General features: G+C 43.3%; 1 protein-coding gene across 4 annotated transcripts in view; it reads left to right on the top strand.

Moving 5' to 3' along the window:
- Positions 1-22,801, top strand: part of schip1 (schwannomin interacting protein 1) — a 223,477-nt gene that overhangs the window by 178,502 nt on the left and 22,174 nt on the right. Inside the window, exons 1-2 of one of the 4 annotated variants that reach the window (XM_083913706.1) lie at positions 3,928-4,042; positions 6,828-7,619. In XM_083913706.1, the coding sequence (XP_083769832.1) occupies positions 4,034-4,042; positions 6,828-7,619 (801 nt within the window). In that variant the 5' untranslated portion in view covers positions 3,928-4,033. Of the gene's footprint in view, positions 1-3,927; positions 4,043-4,747; positions 5,125-6,827; positions 7,620-20,216; positions 20,507-22,801 lie in introns of those variants that run through there. The other 3 variants (XM_083913705.1, XM_083913704.1, XM_083913708.1) reach the window with 3 other exon arrangements.

Below are 22,801 nucleotides of genomic sequence, written 5' to 3'. Positions count from 1 at the left end.
GGTAGGGTTGGGGGGGGGGGGGGTACTTACAGTGGGGTATGGTGAACTTTCTTTGACCACCTCTTCAGTCACAAGTACTTCTTCCAGGTGTAATGAAGACATGGGTCAGAGAGCTTTGATGTGACATACCATGGATATCTTCACATTCCGCTCCTGACTTTGAGCTTGTTGCCGCTTTTACTGTTGCGTGGAACAGTTACCTCAGGAGAAGGATGCCATGTCAAATCGGGATCACACCAGCCGCAATGTCAAATTGGGCCAGGGGCGTAAAGTACGAGGCCTACTCCCTACTTCCTATCCCACTACTTCTGGCATCCTTTCTTCCATTTTCAAACTGATCGAAACTACACACCTGCAAAGTGGCTGTATCTTGCAAAGTTGGAACACTATTGTAGTGAAAAAATCTGTTCACAGACAGACAGACATGTAAACAATTAGCAAAACACTCAAAACCTCCTCTGTGTCTGTTTCTGCTACAGTATGTACAGTGCGCCTATGTGTGTGCAAGAGTGCCCTTAACCATTCTGTTCCTGTTGACAAGTTAATGATAAGCAAATTGCCTGGTGAGCACATGATGTTCTAGTCCTCACATTCTCTCCGAGATAAAACCCCCAAAAGTCTCTTATCCTTCTTAAAGGCATCCAGTTAAGTCTACACTTTGCTTCACTGTGTACGATTAATGATTGGGGAATTGGGTGAGAGTAAGCAGAGGGGAGGGGAAGAAAAGCTGATAAGAGATTTGAAGCAGTGGCGGCGAGGAATGAGCAGCAATAGGCTGGACTCCTGCTGTCTGTTCTCTGGGGAGATTCCCGCTGCAGCTGTCACTGTTGTAGTGGAAGGAGAGGCTCAGCCAGGGGTCTTTGAAGTACTGCTCTGTTATTACATTGACTGCTTTGTCCTTTGCGCTGCTATTACACAATCAACGCACCATATCTGAAGACAGCTCCCATCCCTCAAACAACCACAAGACTTGTAGAGCAAAGAAAGATTCCCAACATCACTGAAGCACAACGCAGCACTTTTGAATTTGCAAATGTTTGGCTTACCACTTGAGAGACACAGATTCAGTTCTTAATCTTGTTATACAAATGCTTTGGAGTATGTTTTACTCCTGCTGCGGATGTGATTACTTCATCGCTAACGTTTAACTTGATCCCCATTTCGGAAAAATTTAAATTACCAGCTGTTGCAAGAAGAAACAGAATGCAACATGAAGCAATCATGCCTTGTTGGTGTTTACCCCTCTTCAGCTCTGACACTGCAGCTGTCATCAGAGTGTGAGTGTGCATTAACTCATATGTCTAGGACAGTGTTTTCATCAAATGAGATTGACATTTACAATATATTAACAATAAATCTGCTGTCTTTCTTCGTTTACCGATTAAACGTTTAATGTCGACATCCTCACAACTTTTCAGAGGTGAGGTCTTTGATCAGCTTTTTTTTGTTTGACCAACCATACAAAACCCAAAAATCTTAAATGAGTTCTCCTTTATGACAAAGAAAAAAAAATCAGATCAAAAAAATGTGAGCAGCTGAAGACAACCATTCTTTTGGCATTTCTGCTTGAAAAATAACTGAAACGAACAATGGATCATCAAAATGTTAATGAATTTTATGCCGTTGACTAATCGATTATTTGTGAAGCTTATCATTTTCTCTTTTTTGTCAGTGTGGAGAGGATTTGCAAATGGTCATTTTTCAAGGCTGTAGTTTGTGGGAGTGTTGTACTAGGTTGAATTAGAGAGGTCTGATATTCTGACACACTTAATTAAAAAACTAGCTCAGCTAGAAAGGCAGAATGTCGGTAGTGTTGAAGTTAACCTTTAATGGAGTATTGATTGGTGGAGAGATTGTGAGCTCCTCAAACCGTGTTGGGGATTCCTAGAGCTCTGTTTATTCAATATGGAAGTGTTTTTAATATAACATTAGATTGGTCCTAGATTGTGCTTAACTTTAAAGGTCCCATATTGTAAAAAGAGAGATTCCACTTCTGTTTTGTTCATAAAGCACGTCGAGGTGCTGTATAAATACTGTGAAAGTATGAAAACACTTAATCCACAGAGAAATGCAAATAGCTGTATTCAGAAACTGTGCCTTTAAATGATTCATCAGGACTTCTGCACGGTTCTGGTGTTACAGCTTTACTATACATTATACATATAGGTAGAAAGTGCAGCTACAATGTCATAACAGTCATTTCCCAGCTTGTGATATTCGTATATGATGAGTTATTAATCAAACCAACCTCCGTAGTCTTCTCATTGGATTATTGGTTAATTCAGGCAGCTCCTACGTTCCTTCCCTTCCTAGGGAAATGTAATGTTAATGCTCATTATACCGGATGAAGCTCGGAAAGACTACAACATTGTGTGAACAAATATTTCAGCATATAGCAGACAGTCTGTGGGAGTTCTTCTCGTTGTTTTTATGATTATATCACCCTCCGACGTGCCTGCCACACAATCTTTTGTCTAAATAGTCATTCCCCAGCTGCATTGACGGTGCAGACAGGTGCCGAGAGTGCAGATGCGGAAGACCTGTAAATTCTGACCAGTCAGAGCAGACTGGGCTAGGGACACACCAAGCTGACTTCAAGGAACTAGTGGCAACAAAGGCCGGCTGTTGCATCGCCTCACGTCAACTGTGTCCAAAAATTGGTGCTTAAACCCATTGTAAAGACCACAACCAGTGGCCAACTGGCATATACAGTGTGTTTTGCGCCTATGTGAGATGAAAAGCTCCATACCAGCCGACATCAGTAGTCTGCATTCGCCGTTCAAAAAGGGATACCAGAACGTCCCCAGGACGGCTTAAGGCGCTAGTTTACCAGTTCGCAAATTAACCACACAACCTGAGTTGAAAGTACAAATGTGTCCCTCCCAATGAGACACGTCCTAAAAACTAAGTGTGCCAGTCAAATGGTGAACAGGTATATTCAGACGGACAAGAACAATGTGTTTTTTGAACATCATAGCATGCAAACATGTTCTAGAGTAACCCAAAATACAAGTATGAACATGAAAAATAGCACAATATGGAACTACTACTATTAAAGTTGTTTGGAACTTGCTTTCTGTTTCTACCTACAGTGGGCGATGGATATATTGTAGGGCTGATGCATTGGATTGCAACAGGGGGTATAACGATAGGGATCCCTGATTTGAATATGTGATAGAAAAGGTCTGGAAACAAAACCATAAGTATGTTTAATAGTTTGCTCTCTCTCTCTCTCTCTCTCTCTCTCTCTCTCTCTCTCTCTCTCTCTCTCTCTCTCTCTCTCTCTCTGTCTTTGTCATTTGCAAGGTCAGTGGGTGCAGAAGGTTGGGCTTCACTTGTGTTCTGTCGTCGTCACTTTCTCCTCAGAGCTGCAGGCTGCGACAGAGAGCCGGCTTACATAGAGAGGAGAGCTCCACAAAACCTGTGTCAGCCAGAGAGCAGCAAATTCGCGCTTAGTTTTAAGTCTTGTTTCCAAGTATTACCTGGGTAATAAAGGCCGTCTGGTTGTATGTGAAAGCTCTGAAACGTGCCCACAGTATAAGGGGACGCACTTTACTCAGAGCCTTTTTTTTATTTTCCAGCTGACGTGGGAGCGAGAGAGCGCAGGCTGGGTTGTTGGTTAAGCATCTCTGTGTGTGTGTGTGTGTGTGTGTGTGTGTGTGTGTGTGTGTGTGTGTGTGTGTGTGTGTGTGTGTGTGTGTGTGTGTGTGTGTGTGTGTGTGTGTGTGTGTGTGCCGGGAAGGGAGAAAAGAAGCGGCGTTGGTATGACCTGCTGGAAATTTTAGGAAATCAACGTTTGTTTTTGTCCAAACGGGCAGAAGTCGAGACTCCGGTTGTCTCGGAGAACGATGACTGTACTGAATTACCCACAGACTCTCTGTAATTTCTCCAGCGAAGCCAGCCCCACCGCCACCGCCGCCGCCGCCACCACCCGCCCTTAAAATAAAGCTGCTGTGAAACAAGTCAGCACCATCACCGTTGTCTAACAGCTGGGATTTACAATGTCTTGAGACGCGACAGGGACGCTACAAAGATGATGACAGTGAGTATCGGTTCGTTTAAATGGCACTGATGTTGCATCCAGGCTACTTTTAGCTCGTCTCCCGGGGCGGGTTTGACTAATGCGGGCGGTGACTTTGATTTTAGCCGATAATAGTGTATCGAGAGGGGGATCAGTCTGTTCTCAGTAGTGGGTGCCATGTGCGAGAGTGTGATATTGGGCGTTTCTGTCACCACTGTTGCCGGGGGATATCAGAATTCCTCATGGGACTTTTCTGGGGAACATTACATCATTTGATGTATGAATGGCGAATTGAAGAAACGCACGCATATTATCCAAATGTTTATAATTTGAATAATGTGTCTTTATTTTATTTATTTATCTATTGCCACCTTGAAATAAATTATGTTGCCAGATGTAATCATGCAACTGTCATGCGTGCAGAAATGCCGCTTGGAGTACGCTTGACGCACGCAAAGACTGGGCGTGTGCGATGATGTCCCCCCCCCCCCCCTTGTAAAACCATCTAGAGAACGACGGGCAGAGTTGTGAGGGGTAGTCTTTGACTTAAATTAAACGCCCCCTAGACACCCGCCCGGGCTACGGGGTGGGGATCGGTGCAGCTGTCAATTTGCATACACATTTCGTGGCCAAATCCAGGCTGTATGGTCCGCCTGCGCTTCGGTTAATCCCACAGCGGATCAGCTTTACCGCTCCAGCCTGCCGTCTTGCAGCGAATTCCTCTCTCTCTCTCTCTCTCTCTCAATCTCAATCTCACAAACACACACTGTACATGATTACATTATATTTAATCGGGATGGAGTGATCATCATGTTTGACGCGATAATATCTCGAAACCCGGCACTGTTTGGAGGCTGCACTACCCGGGATAAGACTTCAAGAAAAGGATCGGTGACCGAGATTTGAAACGCGATCGCTGCTCGGAAACACCGCTTCTATTTAGCGGTCTTCCTATTTTTGAGGGGAAAACTCCACCTGGCTCCTGAATCCGGGTTTCTTTTTTTTTTTTTCAAAGGGTTTACAAAGCCAAGATGACAGGCTGGTTCACACACCACAGGGACTGGTGACCGTGTGGTGATCCAGCGCGTTTGATGAGCACGTCGGTAAGGTTGTTCTCCGCTGTACTGATAGTCTATGATATACCGCACGACCCATGCTACGCTTTCTAAAGCCTATACATTATATTTTACAAATTCACTTTATCAGGTCTAAGCGATTTCAGAGCAATAGGTCATAAATAATGTTGTGTGTCTAAGCGCCCCCCCCCCCCCCCTTCAGTTATAGCCCTACAGGCGCTTCTGGAGTTTTTCATGTCAAGAACCCACAGATTGTTGGAAATGATCCCAAGGAACTGAATATGAATCTATGTTATTACTGTCTAGACTGAGGGGTACCAAGCAATACTGTACATTCTGGTATTATTCATGAATGAGTTAAATATTAGGCTACTGAAATTGAACTCTTCCCCTGCACTCCCCGGAGGTCCCAACAACCCAGTGGTAATGCAATAAGTTTCCATGTTTTTTCTTTTTTCTTTTTTTATAACTTTTAGATTAAAGTCTCTAATGGCACCTTGCCACAGCAAAATATGGCTTGTATGACCCCATTTGTGCCGCTATTGGCATCTTTATCCTTGACGCAGCTCCGCTACTATTCTCTTTGACTTGTTAGCATTTCATTATAGAGTGGCTTATGTCTCTACAACGCATCAGCAATTTGTGCATCCTATCTCCAAGATGCTGAGTCATATTGCTTTGCCCAACCTAGTTATTTTCTGCATTGTGCTTTAGACGCCAATAGCCAGTGTTTGCACAGGTGTCTTCTAGTAGACTCATTATAATTAGGATAATACTGTATGTATTGCATTTTCTCTCTCTTGAGGCTTGTGTAAAACTAAAAAAAAGTCCTTGTGGTCTAAACCAGTAATAAGCAATTTAGTAATTAAATTCATTTATTTTCCAGAGCAACTCATAATGTGGATCACGTAGGAATGTGTTGTTAAATTCCTCTTTGCCCTGAGATAAAATTTTGCTGCTCCTTGCTTTTCATTAACTTTTAAAGGAGGTGTGAGGCGCTATGATAATGCGCTCCTGTGGCGAGAAAGACTGATACCTCTGTAAGAGAAGGCTCGGGTCAGGTGGAGATTTGTGGAGGGTTGTAAACAATGTGGACATTTTCATTAGCTGTGAACTAATCAAACTGGTGGTGATTGGGGCTCTGCGGGAGCGACACAGTCAAGGTTAGACAACATCTCTAGACTCATCTGTCCGTGTCACAGGTTGGTGTGTTGTGTATTGACATGTCAGTGCCACTCACTCTCACCCCTCACAACACCCAGCCTATGTTTTGTCCATGTGTGGTGCTGTACAGATGTAGCAGTGGGTGGTAGGATATTATTCTGGCACATCCAGCCACACGTACTCCGCCTTCGCATTGTGTGTCAAGTGTTGCACAAGCCTACACATGTGCACAATCACCAGAGGAATGTATGCTCCGTTAGAATAAGACTGGGAAGCTTTAGGGCAGTTGTTGTATAGCAGAAGACGAGACAACAAGTCCGAGAGAGACAGTGACTGCAAAATTCTGTTCTGAAAGGAAGTTCCTCCGGGACAGGAAGTGCTTTGTGGTTGCCAGTCTCAAACCACAACACTGGTGTGACTAATCTAAATCTACACACTTCCTTAAATTCTCTTTTCTTTTTCCTCTTCTCCTGCCCTGTTCCCTCTCTTTTCTTTCTCTCTATTAAATTCTTGTTCTTTGCACATACATGTTCCTCAGTTTCACTCCTTTTCTCTGATCCTTGCAGGATTACCGGGAGGATGGCATGGACCTGGGGAGTGATGTGTCCAGTCGCTCCAGCTCAGAGTCCAACTCCAGCAAGGTTACACCGTGCTCCCCTTCTCTTGACCTTGCCACTTTGGAGGACTATAAATCCTCCCCCTCTCTGGACCTGGTCACCTTAGATGACTATGAGGAGGACGAGGACTACCAAGAGTATAAGAAGAAGGTGATAGAGGAGTGGGAGAGTGAGTATGGAGAGGACTACACCTCTCCACAGCCTCCTGGTCAGGAGGAAGGCGGAGAAGGCATTGTGGGGGTTGACGGCCTTGGCGACGGCTACAGGAAGACAGTAAACAGCCGCAGCCTTGCTGAAGAATTCCAGGATGTGAAGACCACCCCGCCCCTCCCGGCCCCTGGTGGACACACTGCCACCTCAGTCGCAGCCGTCCCTGATGAACTGAAACAGAACGGCAATCTTATTTTGCCCAGGAGCCACCTGCTCCACTCCCACGGTACACCACAGGGGGGCACAGGGACTCCCAAGCCCCGCCACCGCAGCTCCAGTCAAGGCAGGGAGAGCCTCAGCACTGTTGGGGGCGGGGGTGGTGGTGGTGGCGGAGGAGGAGGAGGCAGTGGAGGGACTGGGGGACGGATGGGGGGTTACAAAGAGGAGGAGGGTGTAGAGGAGGAGCCTCTGCCCACCATGGACTGGGCAGCCCTGGAGAGACACCTGGCTGGGCTGCAGTGCAGAGAGCAGGAGAACCAGAACCTTAACCACAACCAGAACCACAACATGGGAAAGACCAACTACACCTCTGTAAGTGTGTCAGGATTTCACTTGTTTCTGTAGGTTCCTGTGGGGTCTTTCTGCTTATGTGTGTCAAAGGTTATCTCACAGAGTTTCCCCATACTCTGGTTGGCATCTGAAATCCAGCAGTTATCGGTGTCAGATGGACCCTGGAAACATGCAGTTAAGTTAGCTGGAGTAAGGAAAAGGGATTAGTCAGCTAATGTAGCGCTAAGCTATGTGGCCCAGCTATTAACCTGACCATCATGGGACTCTGAGCTACATAAGTACAATGATTCAGAGAATCTCCGTCCGACCGTGCAACAAACAATTCTTAATATTTGATTTCTTTGGACTGATAATTATTACAGCAAGGATTTGTTGTTGATCTTATAGTCTTGTATCTGTTTAACCTCATTTAAAAGAAATCTGGATGGCCTTTGTTGTGGATATGTGGTGTTTGTACCAGAAGAGGTCAGTGTTGCATTGTCATTCTGCAGAGAGCTGCTGCAGGCCTTTCATGTCACACCAGCAGTTCCAGCACTAAAGGCTGTTATTATTCACCAACAATCTCATGACATCAGCCAGAGTTTTTATGATTTATTGTTGGTTTGTGGTTCCAAAAGGGTGTAGCTTTGAACATGTTTAAGAAGAAGCAGGAGAAAATTGTTTACAGCAGCCACAGTTTCAGTGCAGGCACTTAGCTCCTGTGTCACTGAGCAAAACTAAACAAGGGCTAATGTGTGTTTGGGAAAGGGGCATTGGTGTTCTCTTTTGGTATGCAAGCACCGAGACCTTTTCCTCAGTGCACACAGACAATGGCTGCAACCAGTGCCATTGTGAGCATGTTGTGTGTGTTGTGTGTCTTTGTCTGTCTGTCCTGGAGGCCCCCTCTGTCTCCCTGAGGCATGTCAGGAATGCAGCAGGAGAAATGGGGGATGAGAGGAAGGAAAGAAAGAAGAAAGGACAGGAAGATTGTATCTTTAGGACTGGGCACTAAGGGGTCACATGGATTTTGTGTGTGTGTGTGTGTGTGTGTGTGGGGGGGGGGGGGTGTATGTGTGTGTGTGTTGTGTGTGTGTGTGTGTGTGTGTGTGTGTGTGTGTGTGTGTGTGTGTGTGTGTGTGTGTGTGTGTGTGTGTGCGTGTGCGTGTGCGTGTGCATGTGTGCATGCATGTGTGCGTGCGTGCGTGTGTGTGTCAATGTTCATTACCTGCTGTACATCTTAAACGAGAAGGTCACCTCTTGGCTCGCTTTAGTCTGGGAAAAGTCTGCTCTGTCTCCTTCCCCCGTCTCTTTCTCCCTAGGCAGTGTGCTGTGATATAATTGACCTGGGTGGAATAATATATTTTGAAAGAGAACCACTGTCTTCAAATGCAGATACTATCTGCACACACACACACACACAAATTCGCACACATGCTCTTCACCACGTGGTGTCTCACATGTGTGTACATGAAGGTACTATAGGGCCTGGTGTGGTAGATAGAGATACTGATAAAGTGCCACGGCTTCCAACTGTCTCTCTGATTACAAGGAAAAACCAATCCTCTGAAAAACCGGGCCTCAGATTTTGATGGCCCTGAGTAGATACGAAATTCGAATTTGACATGTAATCCACCTGAGCTGTGATATACCACTATAGACGAGAGGCTCAAGCTCACATCCTGGACAATCCAACTCTTGAAATCATTTAAGTTCTGTAGAGTAATGTCCATCATATGGTCATATCAATACCATCCATTACTAAACTTCTTAAGGGTAATTTGACCTTTTGTTTTTTTAGTCCTATCTCTGAGCTTTCACATGTGGTAAAAGAGGACAATGTTGATGCTTAGAGCAAAAAACAGTAAAATGTCAATTGAACCGAGACATTCCCACAAGTCCTTTGAAGTGTCTTTTAATGTCAGAGGCCATATGAGTTTCTTAATTCTTAAATGTGCAAGCTATTTCAGCAGACACCCTGGGGGGAAGGGGGAAAGGGTGCTTTTAAAATGCTGTTAAATATTTAGACATCCACTCAGGCGGGACCCACCAGCTAGATGATGCGTGTGTTCATGAGGGGTCTGTCTGTCTGGGATGTTGCTTGGGGTCCAGAGGGACAGAGATATTCATGCTTCAGTAGAGCTTCAAAAGCTTTCTGTGCTTTTCTGAAAGACGGGACACAGTGAAACTCAAAGCTAATAATCTGCAGTGGTCGCTGAGTGCCAGGAGACAGGTTTAGCTGGTCTCCAGTCAGATGCAGCGGCTACACAACCCTGTATACATGTACATGCATGCATGTATATAAGAAAATGTGAAAATATGAATCAGGTAAAATGAGCCAGAGAGATAAAATACCCATACAGAGTCACTAGCATTTGAGCTCTTCCTGCATACTGGTTGTCTTGTCAACGTCCATGGCAACAGTCCCATATGCACTGTCTGGTTGAAGACAGGGTTGAATCATAATACAGAAGAGTCTTAAAAGAATTGTTTGAGTTTGTTTAAACACACATTGTAGTGCGACATTGATTTCTCAATGCAATGACATGTCGTACTTGGGAAATAGAGCGAGTCTGTGCCATACACTTATCCTGCTTGTTATTTAATTTTTTGTATTCATGAACCAGTCATATTGGTGCAGCTGTGTTTAGTTAAGGTGTGGTTTCTGGCTGCTGTAATCTCAATGTCTGCCTGTAGGCTGTGGGTGTGTGAGTCAGGGGAGTTCATGAGGATGAGGGGCACGCTGACCATGATTTGTTTCTAATAAACCCTGGAGTCGCGTGGCAGAGAGGGGCGCACGGGGAACTCAAGTACACTTGGGGTAACACTACGCCTAACCCTGTATTTAGTTCCGCACCCCTGAAAGGCTAACAATAATATTGTTCTTCCTAACTGGTCGTGAGGTGAAAAAGGCAGAGATGGGGTCAATCTACATGTAAGGTTATCTATACGCAGACATTTGCCTGTGTGTTGTATAATAATAAATAAAGCCATGCCTTCAGGCTACTTCCTTTTCAATCTCAAAGTGCACACACCCAGACTTACTCACACAATTAAACAAAAAACCTAAGGGCAAACTGTGGTTAGAAAGATAGGGCCTGTGCTGAGACCTGCAGCACCTCTCCTACTTTTAAGGTTAGAGAAGAGCCGTCTCTTATGCCAGAGAATTTACTGTTAAGTGAGTGCATTGTTTCGCATCAAACTTTGAGCAAATTTGTCAAACAGTAGGTAGACTCAAATGCAGTCATACTTTTAAGGCATAGGTTCACACTGAAGCACTAATGCTTTGTGATATCTGTGAAATCCACGATGAACATGTTCATGCTGTACAGTACAAAGATTAAAGCGCATTGCTTCTAAGGCCCGCCAAAGCTTACATGCCACTCACAACACAACAATGATTGTGTCTGCAGTCTTCCTTTCTTTTATTTAAGAGGTTTTAACGGTGAACCACTTTTTCAGTTGACTATGAAAACAGTTGTATTTCTTTTTTTTTAGCTCTGGAGTCTAAGAAAGCAACCCCTGATGATGGGAAATCTTAAACCAAAAACCTTTGTTGAAAATAAAAAAAAACATGATGCATGAAGTTTGGAAAGGTCTGATGAAAATATCAAGTTTACAAAAGTCCATTTGCCTTGTATAAGAGTAATTACTACAGCTTCTACATGTCTGTGCTGTTAAGGCAGATGTGATGATTAGTCATTTTTTCTCCAGCTATCAGAGGAAGCAACCGGCCGATGAACATCTACTTAATAGGTAAGTGCTGCTCAAGCACACCGTATAAACTGAAAAAAGGCCAAGAGCCGGACCGAATTGTAGAAGCGTGGAGTGCTCTGCCCCAGAAAAGCGCTCAAGGGCTGAAGAAAATAAAAAGAGGAGAAAAAAAGGCAGAGGCTAGAAAACACCAAAGGCTGGGAGAGGTTTCTCTGTTTCTCCACTCTGTGCTCTGTGATTATGTACAACTTCAGCAGTTGAACTGTGCTCGCCGCCCTCTGCTAACAACCTAACTACTACCTTCACGCAGTACTCAGACTGTGCCACGTAGAGAGAGAGAGGGCGAAGGTGGAGCAGGAAGAAATTGTAGGGTTTGAGAAGTCCTCAGTGTAGTTATATTGTATTTAAAAGGCACAAACAATGAGAATGAAGTGGAGTTAGGTCCTACATAGTGAAACAAAGCAGGCAAGTCTGAAGTTAGGAGAATGGCAGATAGGTGGGATCCAAAAAGAACCCAAGGAGGTGAGAGAATGTTTGTGGGGTCAGAGAAATGGTTTGAATGAATACGGTAGTGAGCCAAAAAGGGCGGGAAGTTTGAGGAGACACTCAATGTATATATGGAAAGAAGTGGGAGGAGGCTCCAGAGATGGGGGAGGTAGGACTTTAGCCAGGTGTGGAGAGCGTTTTCTGAGGCTCCGGTGTCTGGTTCAGCCCCCTAGGCTTAACCACTGTTCCTCGTGTGCCGGTACCAGCTGAAACACGCCCGGCCCTCTGCACACCAAAGCTCAAACACACTCACTGCACTGCCTCTGATTTAGTCGGGCAGTTCTCTGTCTCCAGTTAGTCCACACACACATGCACACACTCGCCTCACTGAATCAAAGGATATCTTTTTCTTTTCATGGTATCCTCCGAGACAGTCTGCCCGGGTTGGTAGATGTTGTTTTTAGGGGGTTTTTTTGCTCTTTCTATCAGTGAAGTATTCTCATCTCAGCTTAACCTTGGATTCCTCACAGCAAGTCGGGCACTTAACTCAGGTAAAGCAAACTATGAAATTTGAAGAAAAGTGCTTTCTGTCCAGTTTGTCAGACCACTTTCCCTGGCTGTGACAAAAGTTCAGATTTAAAGTTAGATAAATTGTTTGGCAAAAGCCTCCTAATGTAATCGTAGCCCAGGGCACTACATTCCTCTGCTGTGACATGTTGTCTTTTGAGTTTGTATGTAACAGAAAAGTTAAATATGTCAAGAATGGAACATAAAGTAGAGCCAGCTGCACATCTGTCCAAGCTTCTCAGCTTCCTCAGAACTAATGTTCTGTGTGACCCTTTAACAAAGAGCAGGTTCATGCTGGCAGGGCTCTGACCATATGTGGGTTGCTACTTGGTAGCACTCTATTATTTTTCCTTTCAGGCAAGGAAAGAATATCATCAAATATGCAGTGCACATGTATTTGAATCCTGTTTCAAATAAGCAGAACTTTGTGCTTGCACCTGTTTTGAATGTTCCTTAACCTTGAGGTGCAAAGAAAAAGTTTGAACTCGCAAAAGTCCAAAAATATTTGTCTTGCCTCTTGATGCCTCATGTCACCCAGGTCTTCTTTTAAAAGTTGCACTTACACACACCAAATTCTGCATGTGCACCTGTATGGAAGATACAAGGAAATCAAAAAACACCCTGTGAAAGGCAAACAAGACAAACCTGTTTAGAGGGTCTTGTTACTTAGAATGAAGAGATGAAGAATAAGTTGGATAAGAAGGTACAGCTGGCACTACAAAGCTTCTCTTTGCACTGGCCATGTACTACCTTATATGGGAAAAATCACTTTGTCAACATGCTGAACAGCCCTCCGGTTGGCTCTCTTCATCATGCTCGATCAGCCAAAGGAGCCCGATGGAACTTTCTGCTTGGTGTGTCAGGTAGCAAAGACATGTAGTAGTGTTTGCTGTTGAAGATTTTTTTTTATCAGTCGGGAGCCCAGCTTTGATTACATGACCTGTAACTGTGGTTGACAAGGGAGTTTTGACCAGTCAGGTTGTCTGCTATGCCATGTTTTGCCTAGATGGGGTACACACCTGCTGGTTATTGTCAAAATACTCTACTTGCAAACTGTAACCAGGGAAAACATACACACCCAAGAAATACCAGGTTTATTACAGGGTTACAAGGTTATTGAGTGCATGTCTCACAACAGTCTCGACAGAAGTGGTGCTGTCTGAAGCGATCTTATCTGGTGTCAAAGTACAGTTTAACCAGCTGCCTGATAATTTATCCTCGTCTGCACACGTAAACAAACACAAAACATACAAACTGATTTGTATTGATGAGTAATTATGAAGCTATAGGTGTGGAGATGAGCTGACAAAGACGAATAAGCTTCCTATTTGGAAACTTGAGGTGGACCTACACTAGCGAGTTTAATTATCCATATTCCCAAGGCAAAGCAGTTGCATTGTGGGTAAAACAGATGGAGATGGAGATGCTGATGTGATTGGAGATACAATAACAGTGTTTTAAGTGGAAAGGCGCACACTGCTACACATTCCTCCACTGTTTGTCTGGTTGATCATCTTGATTGATACAGAAGAACTCACACAAACACACCCTTCCTCTGATTCATTCAAACCATGATTCACCCAGCCATGAGAGTCAAACCCTCTTCAGCATGTGTTATATCCCATCTGGCACAGAAGTCAGCTTAGGCTCATACCAAGTCTCAAACTCATTTTACTACACAGTTGCAAATCTCCACATTCTTTCCTTTTCTCCTTCCTTTCTTCAAGACATCCCCTATCTTTCACTGCCATTCCCACTCCTGTTCACTGCTAATTGTCCTCTTCCTCAAGCTGTCAGGAAGCATTATAGCCTAATGTTCTCACACAGCCAAAATACAGCAGGAGACCATTTTCCCCCCTCTGCCTGGCTCCCCCCTTCTCCACCCTATGAAAACTATCAAAGAGGGGCGCGGGCTGTGAGTGGCAGAGCGTGCTGTGGAGGAAATGGGGATTTATGTAGCAGTGAGGAGACGGCCTCTAATGTTATAGCTTCACGTCAGTCCTCATACTACACAGTCACTGCAGAGCAGAGCCAAATACACACACACACAAACACTTGCACACAGGCTAGCTTTATAAGTAAGAACAGGGCCTGAGGAGATGAAAAAAAGGTTTATTGCAAGACAGCAACAAAGAAAGAGAGAGAGAGAGAGAGACAGAGAGAGAGAGAGGGAGAGCACTGGAAATTGATAAAGAGAGAAAAAAGATTTAAGTTTCCCAAACAGTGGAATATTTTTATACTCCTCTCCATCACTTCTCCTTTCTCTTTTTGAAGGAATAAAGGGTTTTGTGTGTGTGTGTGTTTGTGTTTGTGTGTGTGTGTGTGTGTGTGTGTGTGTGTGTGTGTGTGTGTGTGTGTGTGTGTGTGTGTGTGTGTGTGTGTGTGTGTGTGTGTGTGTGTGTGTGTGTGTGTGTGTGTGCGTGCGTGCGTGCGTGCGTGGGTGTGTGCGTGCGTGCGTGCGTGCGTGTGTGTGTGAGAGAGAGAGAGAAGAGAGGGAATTTGTGCCAGGTCATGCAGAGAGCTTCATCTGTTGCTGTAGAGAGAGAACACTTTTATCTCCTCATATATTCATAACACAAGAATAATCATTCCATCAAACTGAAGTAGGGCTCCAGCTAATGATCAGCTTGCGAAATGTTCGACAATAGTCATAAATATTCTCAAGCCTGAGCCTTCATATTGCTCCTGCATAGTGCTTGTGCCCCAAACCCCCAAATAGTCAGCTAATAATCATAGACGACAAGCAAAGGAAGCAAATTATCACCTACCTCGTCAATTCAGCTGACAACTATTTTCTTGATTAATCAGTTTGTTCTATAAAATAGAAAATGAAAACGTAATTTTCACAATATTCTTTAAGTCTGACCAACAGTTTAAATCCTCAAATATTCTGTTTATAATGATGTATTAACAAATAAAAACTTCATATTTCTCCATATGATATTTTTTTGTCCATCAACTAATTGATTAATTGACTAATAATTTAAACTGTTGAGTAATCCATTTATCGTTTCAGCTCTGTTGTAAAGTCAGTTCATTTCCAGATTTTTTTTGTATTTTGCTTTACACATTTTTCTTATCTGTAGTCAAGAAGCATGTAAACAAACCTGGTCTGCTGCATCTCATTATCATGACTTACTACTCCTGTTTCATAATGTTGTCATCGCACAAGCATAATCGGTGGTCAGTTAGTCATTTATTCAGTTGGTGCACACATTTGTTGTGACGCATTTAACAATGTGAAACAAATATTAATGCAGCCTGGTGCTCACAGCATGCTCAGCCTTTCCACCACCAACTGTAGACATGCAGTCCTCATTAGAACAGCCTCTGGTGGCTGATCATCATAAGACCGAGCACACACACACACACACACACACACACACACACACACACACACACACACACAAACACACACTCCCTGGCCTTCCACATCAGTTCTTCCATGTCAGAGCGAGCTCATTACCGCCAGATTCTGGCCCTCACACTGAGCCGACCTGCTTTGCTATGCAGTGTTTTTACACTGGCAGAAAAATGTCAGCTCACTAAAAGCATCTGTGCTCCCCTTCTTCCTGCTGAGAAGGAGATGGAGGCAGAAGGCAAGCTGGAGAAATGTGGTGAGAAGAAAGCAAATGTAGTTACACTGAAAGGCCAGAGAAAAAGGAACGGAGGGCTAGTTGAGGGGAGGCTTAAAACGAGAGAGGGCAAGCTGTTTGTCAGGGATAGGGAGGAGGCGTAACAGCATGACTGAGTATCCTGTTTTTTTCATGAGCTGTTGTGTTATGGGGCATTATTTACCACCTCAAATATCATCTCCAAATCTCTCTGTATCCCACTAGCAGAGTAAGTGAAACCACCATGTTATTCACTCTATATCCGTGACTTATGATTAGGTATTAATTATATCTGTTTGCATCTATAAATATGCCCACGCAGCACAGTTAAACACACAGAGCCCCACATGAGTGGTGTTTTGATGTGCGGGATGAGTAGAGGAAAACAAGGATGAGAGGAGCTGCTCCAGTGATCAGTGTTTACTACCACACACGCTCACAGCGGGAGTGACACACATACTGGCAATTTCTGCTGCTCTGTGCAGGAATAAATTACATATAGAAGAATAGAATCAGCATACAGCTATAATTTAGCAGAAAGACACGTGTCTTTTCTTTCTTTTAGATTTACACCACCCAGACAGACGTCTCATAATGTTGCTAGTGTGTGGGAGGCTAAACTGCAGTCTGGCTGCCTGTTTGTCTCCTGTTAATAATCTTTGTGGTGAATCTTCTTTGTGCTGATTTAGGCCTCGTACATAGTCACAGTTCTTGGAGTTAGTTTACTTTTTGTACTCATCAGAGTGAGAATCTGTAGCTACACACTGTACCGCCTGGGTAGTGTCATTTTTTTGTTTTCTTTCCTAGTGTGGATAAAGACGTGCTGTCTCGGCCTCCACCTGTGTTGTGACTCAGATTGTAACCTTGACAACCTTGTGAAGGTCAGTGGGGGGGAAGGGGGGTTGTAAACGGAGTGACTGTAGCCGTGGTGATAGAGGAGAGAAAGGGGTTTGTGGTGGCTTCTTTTATCAAAGCATAGCTCATAGATGTACAACATCAAAGTTTGTTTTGTTTTTTTGCTCCTGTGTATGTCTGTATGTGTGCATTGGACCTATGCTGTGTTCACACTATGAGCAATAAAGCAACAGGCTACAAGTCATTTCCAGTGAGCCGGTGGCATGTAGCTACAAACTGACGCCTGACACTGTGTGATGGGTGTGACAGGCTACAGAGCTTTCTTTAGATTTCTTCAGTACTCCTATGACACTGTAAAGTGTCAACCAATCATATGTTGCAATCAAATGCGCAATGGCTAGCTGTGGTACAAAGGCCCCAGGAAGTGTGCCGGACTTTGAAGCCAACTTGTCATAGTGGCCAAACAGTGTAATGGCCAAACTTCTGTGTCTGTCACGTGATGCCATTGGGCCCAAAAATACCTTTTTTTCCTATTGTCTTACAACCAACCCCTGCAAAAATGACTTGTATTCAAAGGGGAGAAACATCAGGCTTTAATGTGTCTGAAGCTGTAAAGATCTAAAGGATTGTCAGTTTTGGAAAGAGGTGGGGTTTCAGACACAGTTGGATGATCCCTTAAGCACTTCTTTTTAAATAATGCAAACAAAGAACTTAAGAAATTACTTATTAAGTTATTGTTCTTGGGATCAGCAGGTTGATTTAAATTAGTACAAAAAACTCTACCATAAGTCTTAAGATTGTTTAAGGTAGGATATCTCTACTTCAGTACTTTTGTCAATGTGTTTAAAACGATATAAGCTCTGGTAATTATACATTAGTTAGCATAGAAAGTTCTAAAGCTATAAAAAATAAGGAAATACAATCAATAAAAATTATGTTAATTTGATCAATAAAGGGAAGAAAAAGTATCCTTTTTTTCTTTTTGCTGTGGTATGGAAAGAGGTAATAAGTATCATTTTTTGTAAACTAATACTGTATCAGAGTTTAAAATTCTTAATAATTCGCCAGTTACGTATTTAAGTTTTTTTTGAGATCGTAATGTCTTGAAGTGCTTGTCCATCACCAGAAAGGAGACACCAAAGCAATAAATCTTATTTTACTAAATCAATCTATCAAGTTCTAATGGTTAATGTATTCGCAAACATACAGTAACTTACCATATCCAGCAGAAACACAGCAGCATAGATACTGAATAGCAGAAAAGATTCAGCAACCCTTGACTTGCTATATGTTTGACTCCCTTCATCAGCCACTTTTTAATGTCGCTACCATTTCTTGCTTGGCTTCACTCTTATTCCCTACTGACTGCATGCCTGTAAACTCGGCATAGGCTTAAGAGGGCTTTTACAACACCCGATTGGTAGCTTTCATTGTAAGAAAAACAAGTTATCAATGGTCAGTGTCATGCACAGATAATTATATCCAAGGTTAGTGTGACAGGATGGGCACTGTTCCAGTCTGCCACAGATGGGCACCACACAGATGGCCAACCAGAGTCAGTGATAGGCAGCAGAGAGATGAGAGCAGGGAGCTCATCGACCCACTTCCAGGTCATTAAACCCAAGAGTGGTCTTATCGGGAAAAGCAGCGTCACCCAACAGAGATCAATATCAGATAGAGAGATCCGGCCGGAGGGGAGCGATGAGATAACAGGAGGTGTGTGTGCATGTAGCTAGCTACCTTGCCAAAAAAGACAAAAATTAAAGCTGAAACAGATGTATGATGTAATTGCTTCAGGATGCCGTACTCCCTACATTCTTGTGCAAAGCTGTTCCACTGTTTACATGGGAGTTTTAACCAAGGAAAAAAATAATTGCAGAGCTTACAGTTCTGCATAAAACCAAACAAACTATGAAAGCAGAATTTGTGCTGAAATTATTTGTTGATTAACCAGTTAGTCAAATAAAATAAATGTTAGACAGTTTAGATAAGTGACTAATAATTTAATTGATAGGGATTCAAGTATTTAGCAGTCCAACTTCTCAAATGTGATGGTTTGGTGCTTTGTGTTTTATTTTATTGTAAATTGAATATAAGTCCTTGTTTTGTAGGTAGAACAAAACAAGGAACTCTCTCAAATTGAAACATGAATTTTTTTTTACTGTTTTCCGATTTCATAGACTTAGGGCCATGCAGTCGCATACACCCTCTTCTCAATAGGAACAATTGAAAAAAATCCTCCCGCTCTCATATAGTCCTTTTCAAATTAATTCAATTGCTAGACAACAACCTAGGTCCTTGATAACTTCCTGTTAATTGATATTTTGCACATAGAATGCATCAGAAAATAAACCTGGACACACCTAGAAGTTTATTTATATTTACAACTGTGAAATTGTCTATATGTTGCAATTTCTGAGGTTTCTTTCTTTTTAGGGGGAGGATTTCTTCATTGTTTGTCTAAGGATAGAGAGTGTTATAGCCTATGCAGTAGAGTTTAAAGGAAATTTGAGGAGAACAATTGCACTTGTAATTTTGGGCTGTATGAATTAAAATAATTCACTTTCAGGACACATGTTAACATCTCAGTGAGATCAAAAAGAAAAGGTGAATAGGAAAACAAAGAGAGGGATTTACTGTATAACAGTAATGCAAAGAGGTCAGAATAGAGGAAGGGATGGAGAGATTGAGAAGGGAACGATAATCTGAGTCGGTTGGCCTGCGTGTGGATTATAGACCGTCCATCTGCCACTATGGGATTATAACCCTACAAAGGGATAGACAGAGAATAAGGGGAAGATGCACATGCCGTGCCAAGACCACATACTATGTATACTTTTACACCGTGAGGCAAGAATAACATAAACTCAGTGAACATCAACATTTAGCATCTTGGCTAAATGTTGGTCTAAATTCGGGAGTAAGTGGCTATAATAATCTGACCTGAGATTAAATGCCAGTTTTTGGTACTTGACATTTTCTGACACTCAACATTTTCAGTTTGAGTTTTAAAGTACTTTCGCATCCTATCTTTGCTGACTATTCATGCAGCACAAATAGGGATTAGGCTAAAGGTTAAGGAAGAAAGTCCCTCATCTGCCCTTCTTTTCCTTTCTCTCTGTCTCTCTGTCTGGCATGACTCCAAAATGAACCAGCAGAATGACATTCCGACCCTGACCCACGCCAATCTCACCCTCCCTCCCTTTTTGACCGTCCCCTCTCTCCACTGGCCGACTCTGCATACACTCAGCCAAACAGCTCCTCCCCCTTTTTAGTTCTAACTAGAGAGAGAAAGGCGACTGCTTTTCACTGCTCCCCTCCCTCACTCCCTCTTTTTCTCTCTCTCTCTCGTTCTCACACCCCTCCTCCAGTCTCCCGCTCCAACCCTCTTTTTGGCTTTGGGGAAGCAGCGATCCGACCCTGTCCTTCTCTCTCAGCAAACAGACAGACTAGAAAACAATCAGTAAACATATAAAAAGCAGAGGGTAAAAACTGAACTGAAGGAGAGACGAGCAGAAGGATCTATATTTTTTAGTTTGGATCGAGGAGTGGGTGGGATCCTCCTCTCCTCCCCGCTTGAATACCACTGCAGGGCTGGGAATCTTATCCCAGTCCCGCTCCTGTTCCCCACAGCTCAGCCAGCTCAGCTCTAGGATGCTGTGAAGGATGGTCCACCAGGAAAACTGTTCTTACCAGGTAGTTCTCAGAGCCACATGACACATCACATTCATTTTCTGTCATTGCCAATTTATTTTGACGGACACAAGTTGACTTTGATTTTTTTGTTGTTTGCTCCACTGCTTGTACAAATATCACGTTTTACCTCCTTAGTTTTACCTCCTTAGTTTAGTTTATCGTAAATCCTTGGATGTCGCGTTGAAACTAGTACATTGTTGCACATGTGTAGGAGTGTTTCTCTGCCTTTTGTGCTTACTTGAATTGTGTTGTGAATCTGATGGCTGCCTTGTTGCTAAGAGAGCATTTGACTAAAGGGAATAATGTCCTACCTCCCCTACACCTCCTCCTCATCTAGCCTCATCAATCCATGTCAAGCAGGCATTAGGTATACATGTAACTGAAAGCTAAGAGTGTTGTGACTGAACTCTGTGCTATTTCATGCAAGAGTTATATTTCATTCATTGTATGGTCCAGACAGCATACTGATAAAGATCATTTATATGTGAATGGTTGCTTGGAGGGTTTGTGTGTGTGTGTGTGTGTGTGTGTGTGTGTGTGTGTGTGTGTGTGTGTGTGTGTGTGTGTGTGTGTGTGTGTGTGTGTGTGTGTGTGTGTGTGTGTGTGTGTGTGTGGGTGTGTGGGTGTGTGGGTGTGTGGGTGTGTGATTCTTGAGAGACATGTGACAGTAGTGTCCCACTTTATGCAACTAGGAATTGGAGGAATGAAGGAGTCCTGATTGAAGGAAATCGAATGCCTCACAGCTGTACTGTACATGTGCTTTTCTATAACCAGCTCTGCTTGGGAAGAAAGTCTGCAATGCAGTAGAGATGGAGAGTGGGAAGAAGCAGGGAGGTAGATGAAAGGCAAAAGAGATGAGCTGAATATGCAGGGGGAGACACTGTGGGGAAAATATGGAGCTTCTTTGATGGGGAGAAGCAAGTGTAGAAATATGGAAAATCTGCAGAGGAAGTGATGAGACGGAAACATGAGGGTCCTTGAGAGATAGATGGACCTTGTGGGCTCTCTTAAAGTGTTTAATCAACATGCAACATGAAAACTTGAGGGTCCAAATTCTCTCCTCCAACATTTCCTGTGGGTCTGAATAGAGAAGCATTTTTTGGTGTATGGGAAAATGTGATTGATTTAGCATGCATGTCTGTTTTTTATGTAGTCTTGCAGTTTCAGTTTAGCTTAGGGGATCCGAGCTGGGTACTAACAAGTGTAAGTGCTCGCCTCTCTGGTGTTGTCAACATTTTTACAAGCTGATATCTTGTCAGCTTTGTGTGCATGCTCTTAATGCTTCAGGTTAGGATTGGGATTTAATAAACTGTCCTCAGGTCTCTGGTTTAGGATTTTTGCTGTTAGAAAACCTATAAAAAGATTCAAATCATCCGACAATACATTCGTATTAATCCTTGTTACAAGGTCTGCGTATTTGCATGCCAGGAAGGTATATTTGTGCTTGTGTGGGTGAGGGCACAGTTGTGTAATGGGATAAGGATTTCCTGCCATGTCTCATGGTAGATAAAAGCAAGATGGAGTGACAGAAAGATGGAAGGAAAGGGCAGTAGATAACTAGAGAAATTTGATGCCAAAGGGCTAGTGCAGCAGATGAAAGGCAGCAAAAGAAACAGTAAGAAGTATTGACAACACATCCTGAGCAGAATGAAGGTAGGGAAAAAAGGGAGAAAGAGAGAAATGAGAACGCAATATGACTTTCTGAGGCGTCTGAGATGATACATGATAGGGAGGATGGAAAAAAGAATTGATATCAAATAAATACAAGGAATGAAAATAAAGGGAGATTAAAAAAGAGAGAAAGTGAATGGAAGTGGCTTTAATGCAGAAAAGAGAGATAGAGCAATGGTAAGCAGAACAGAGGGTTCAGCCTCTGATAACAGCGACTCTCTGGAGGCCCCTCAATTAGACTGGTAACCTGGCAACCAGCAGGCAGACAGCGCCCCTCACACACATAAAACACACACACGAAGGGACGGAAAGAAGCAAAGCACGACGGGGGAAAGAACGCAGGCATCGTAGAGGGGATGGAACGAGTTAGAGGTTTAATGAGGGGATAAAAGGGACGAAGAGTGAACAGATTAAGTGGAGAATAATAAGTGTGGTGGGCAGGGTGCTGTCCACGTATTCCTGTTTGTCTTGTGGGACAGCATGTCTTCTGGCGATCTGTGTTTTGGTTATTAGCATCAATGTTTTCCCATGCTTTAATTGAGATGTGGTCCTTCTGTCTTTGGCTAAAGGCACAGAGGAGAGAAAAGACAGAGGAGGGCAAGGAAAAGAAACACGAAAAAGCAT

The sequence above is a fragment of the Echiichthys vipera genome (genome assembly GCF_963691815.1).
Source record: "Echiichthys vipera genome assembly, chromosome: 5".
Classification (NCBI taxonomy): Eukaryota; Metazoa; Chordata; class Actinopteri; order Perciformes; family Trachinidae; genus Echiichthys; species Echiichthys vipera.
The sequence above is the reverse complement of the archived record's forward strand: the minus strand, read 5'-3'. Positions and strand labels throughout refer to the sequence as shown.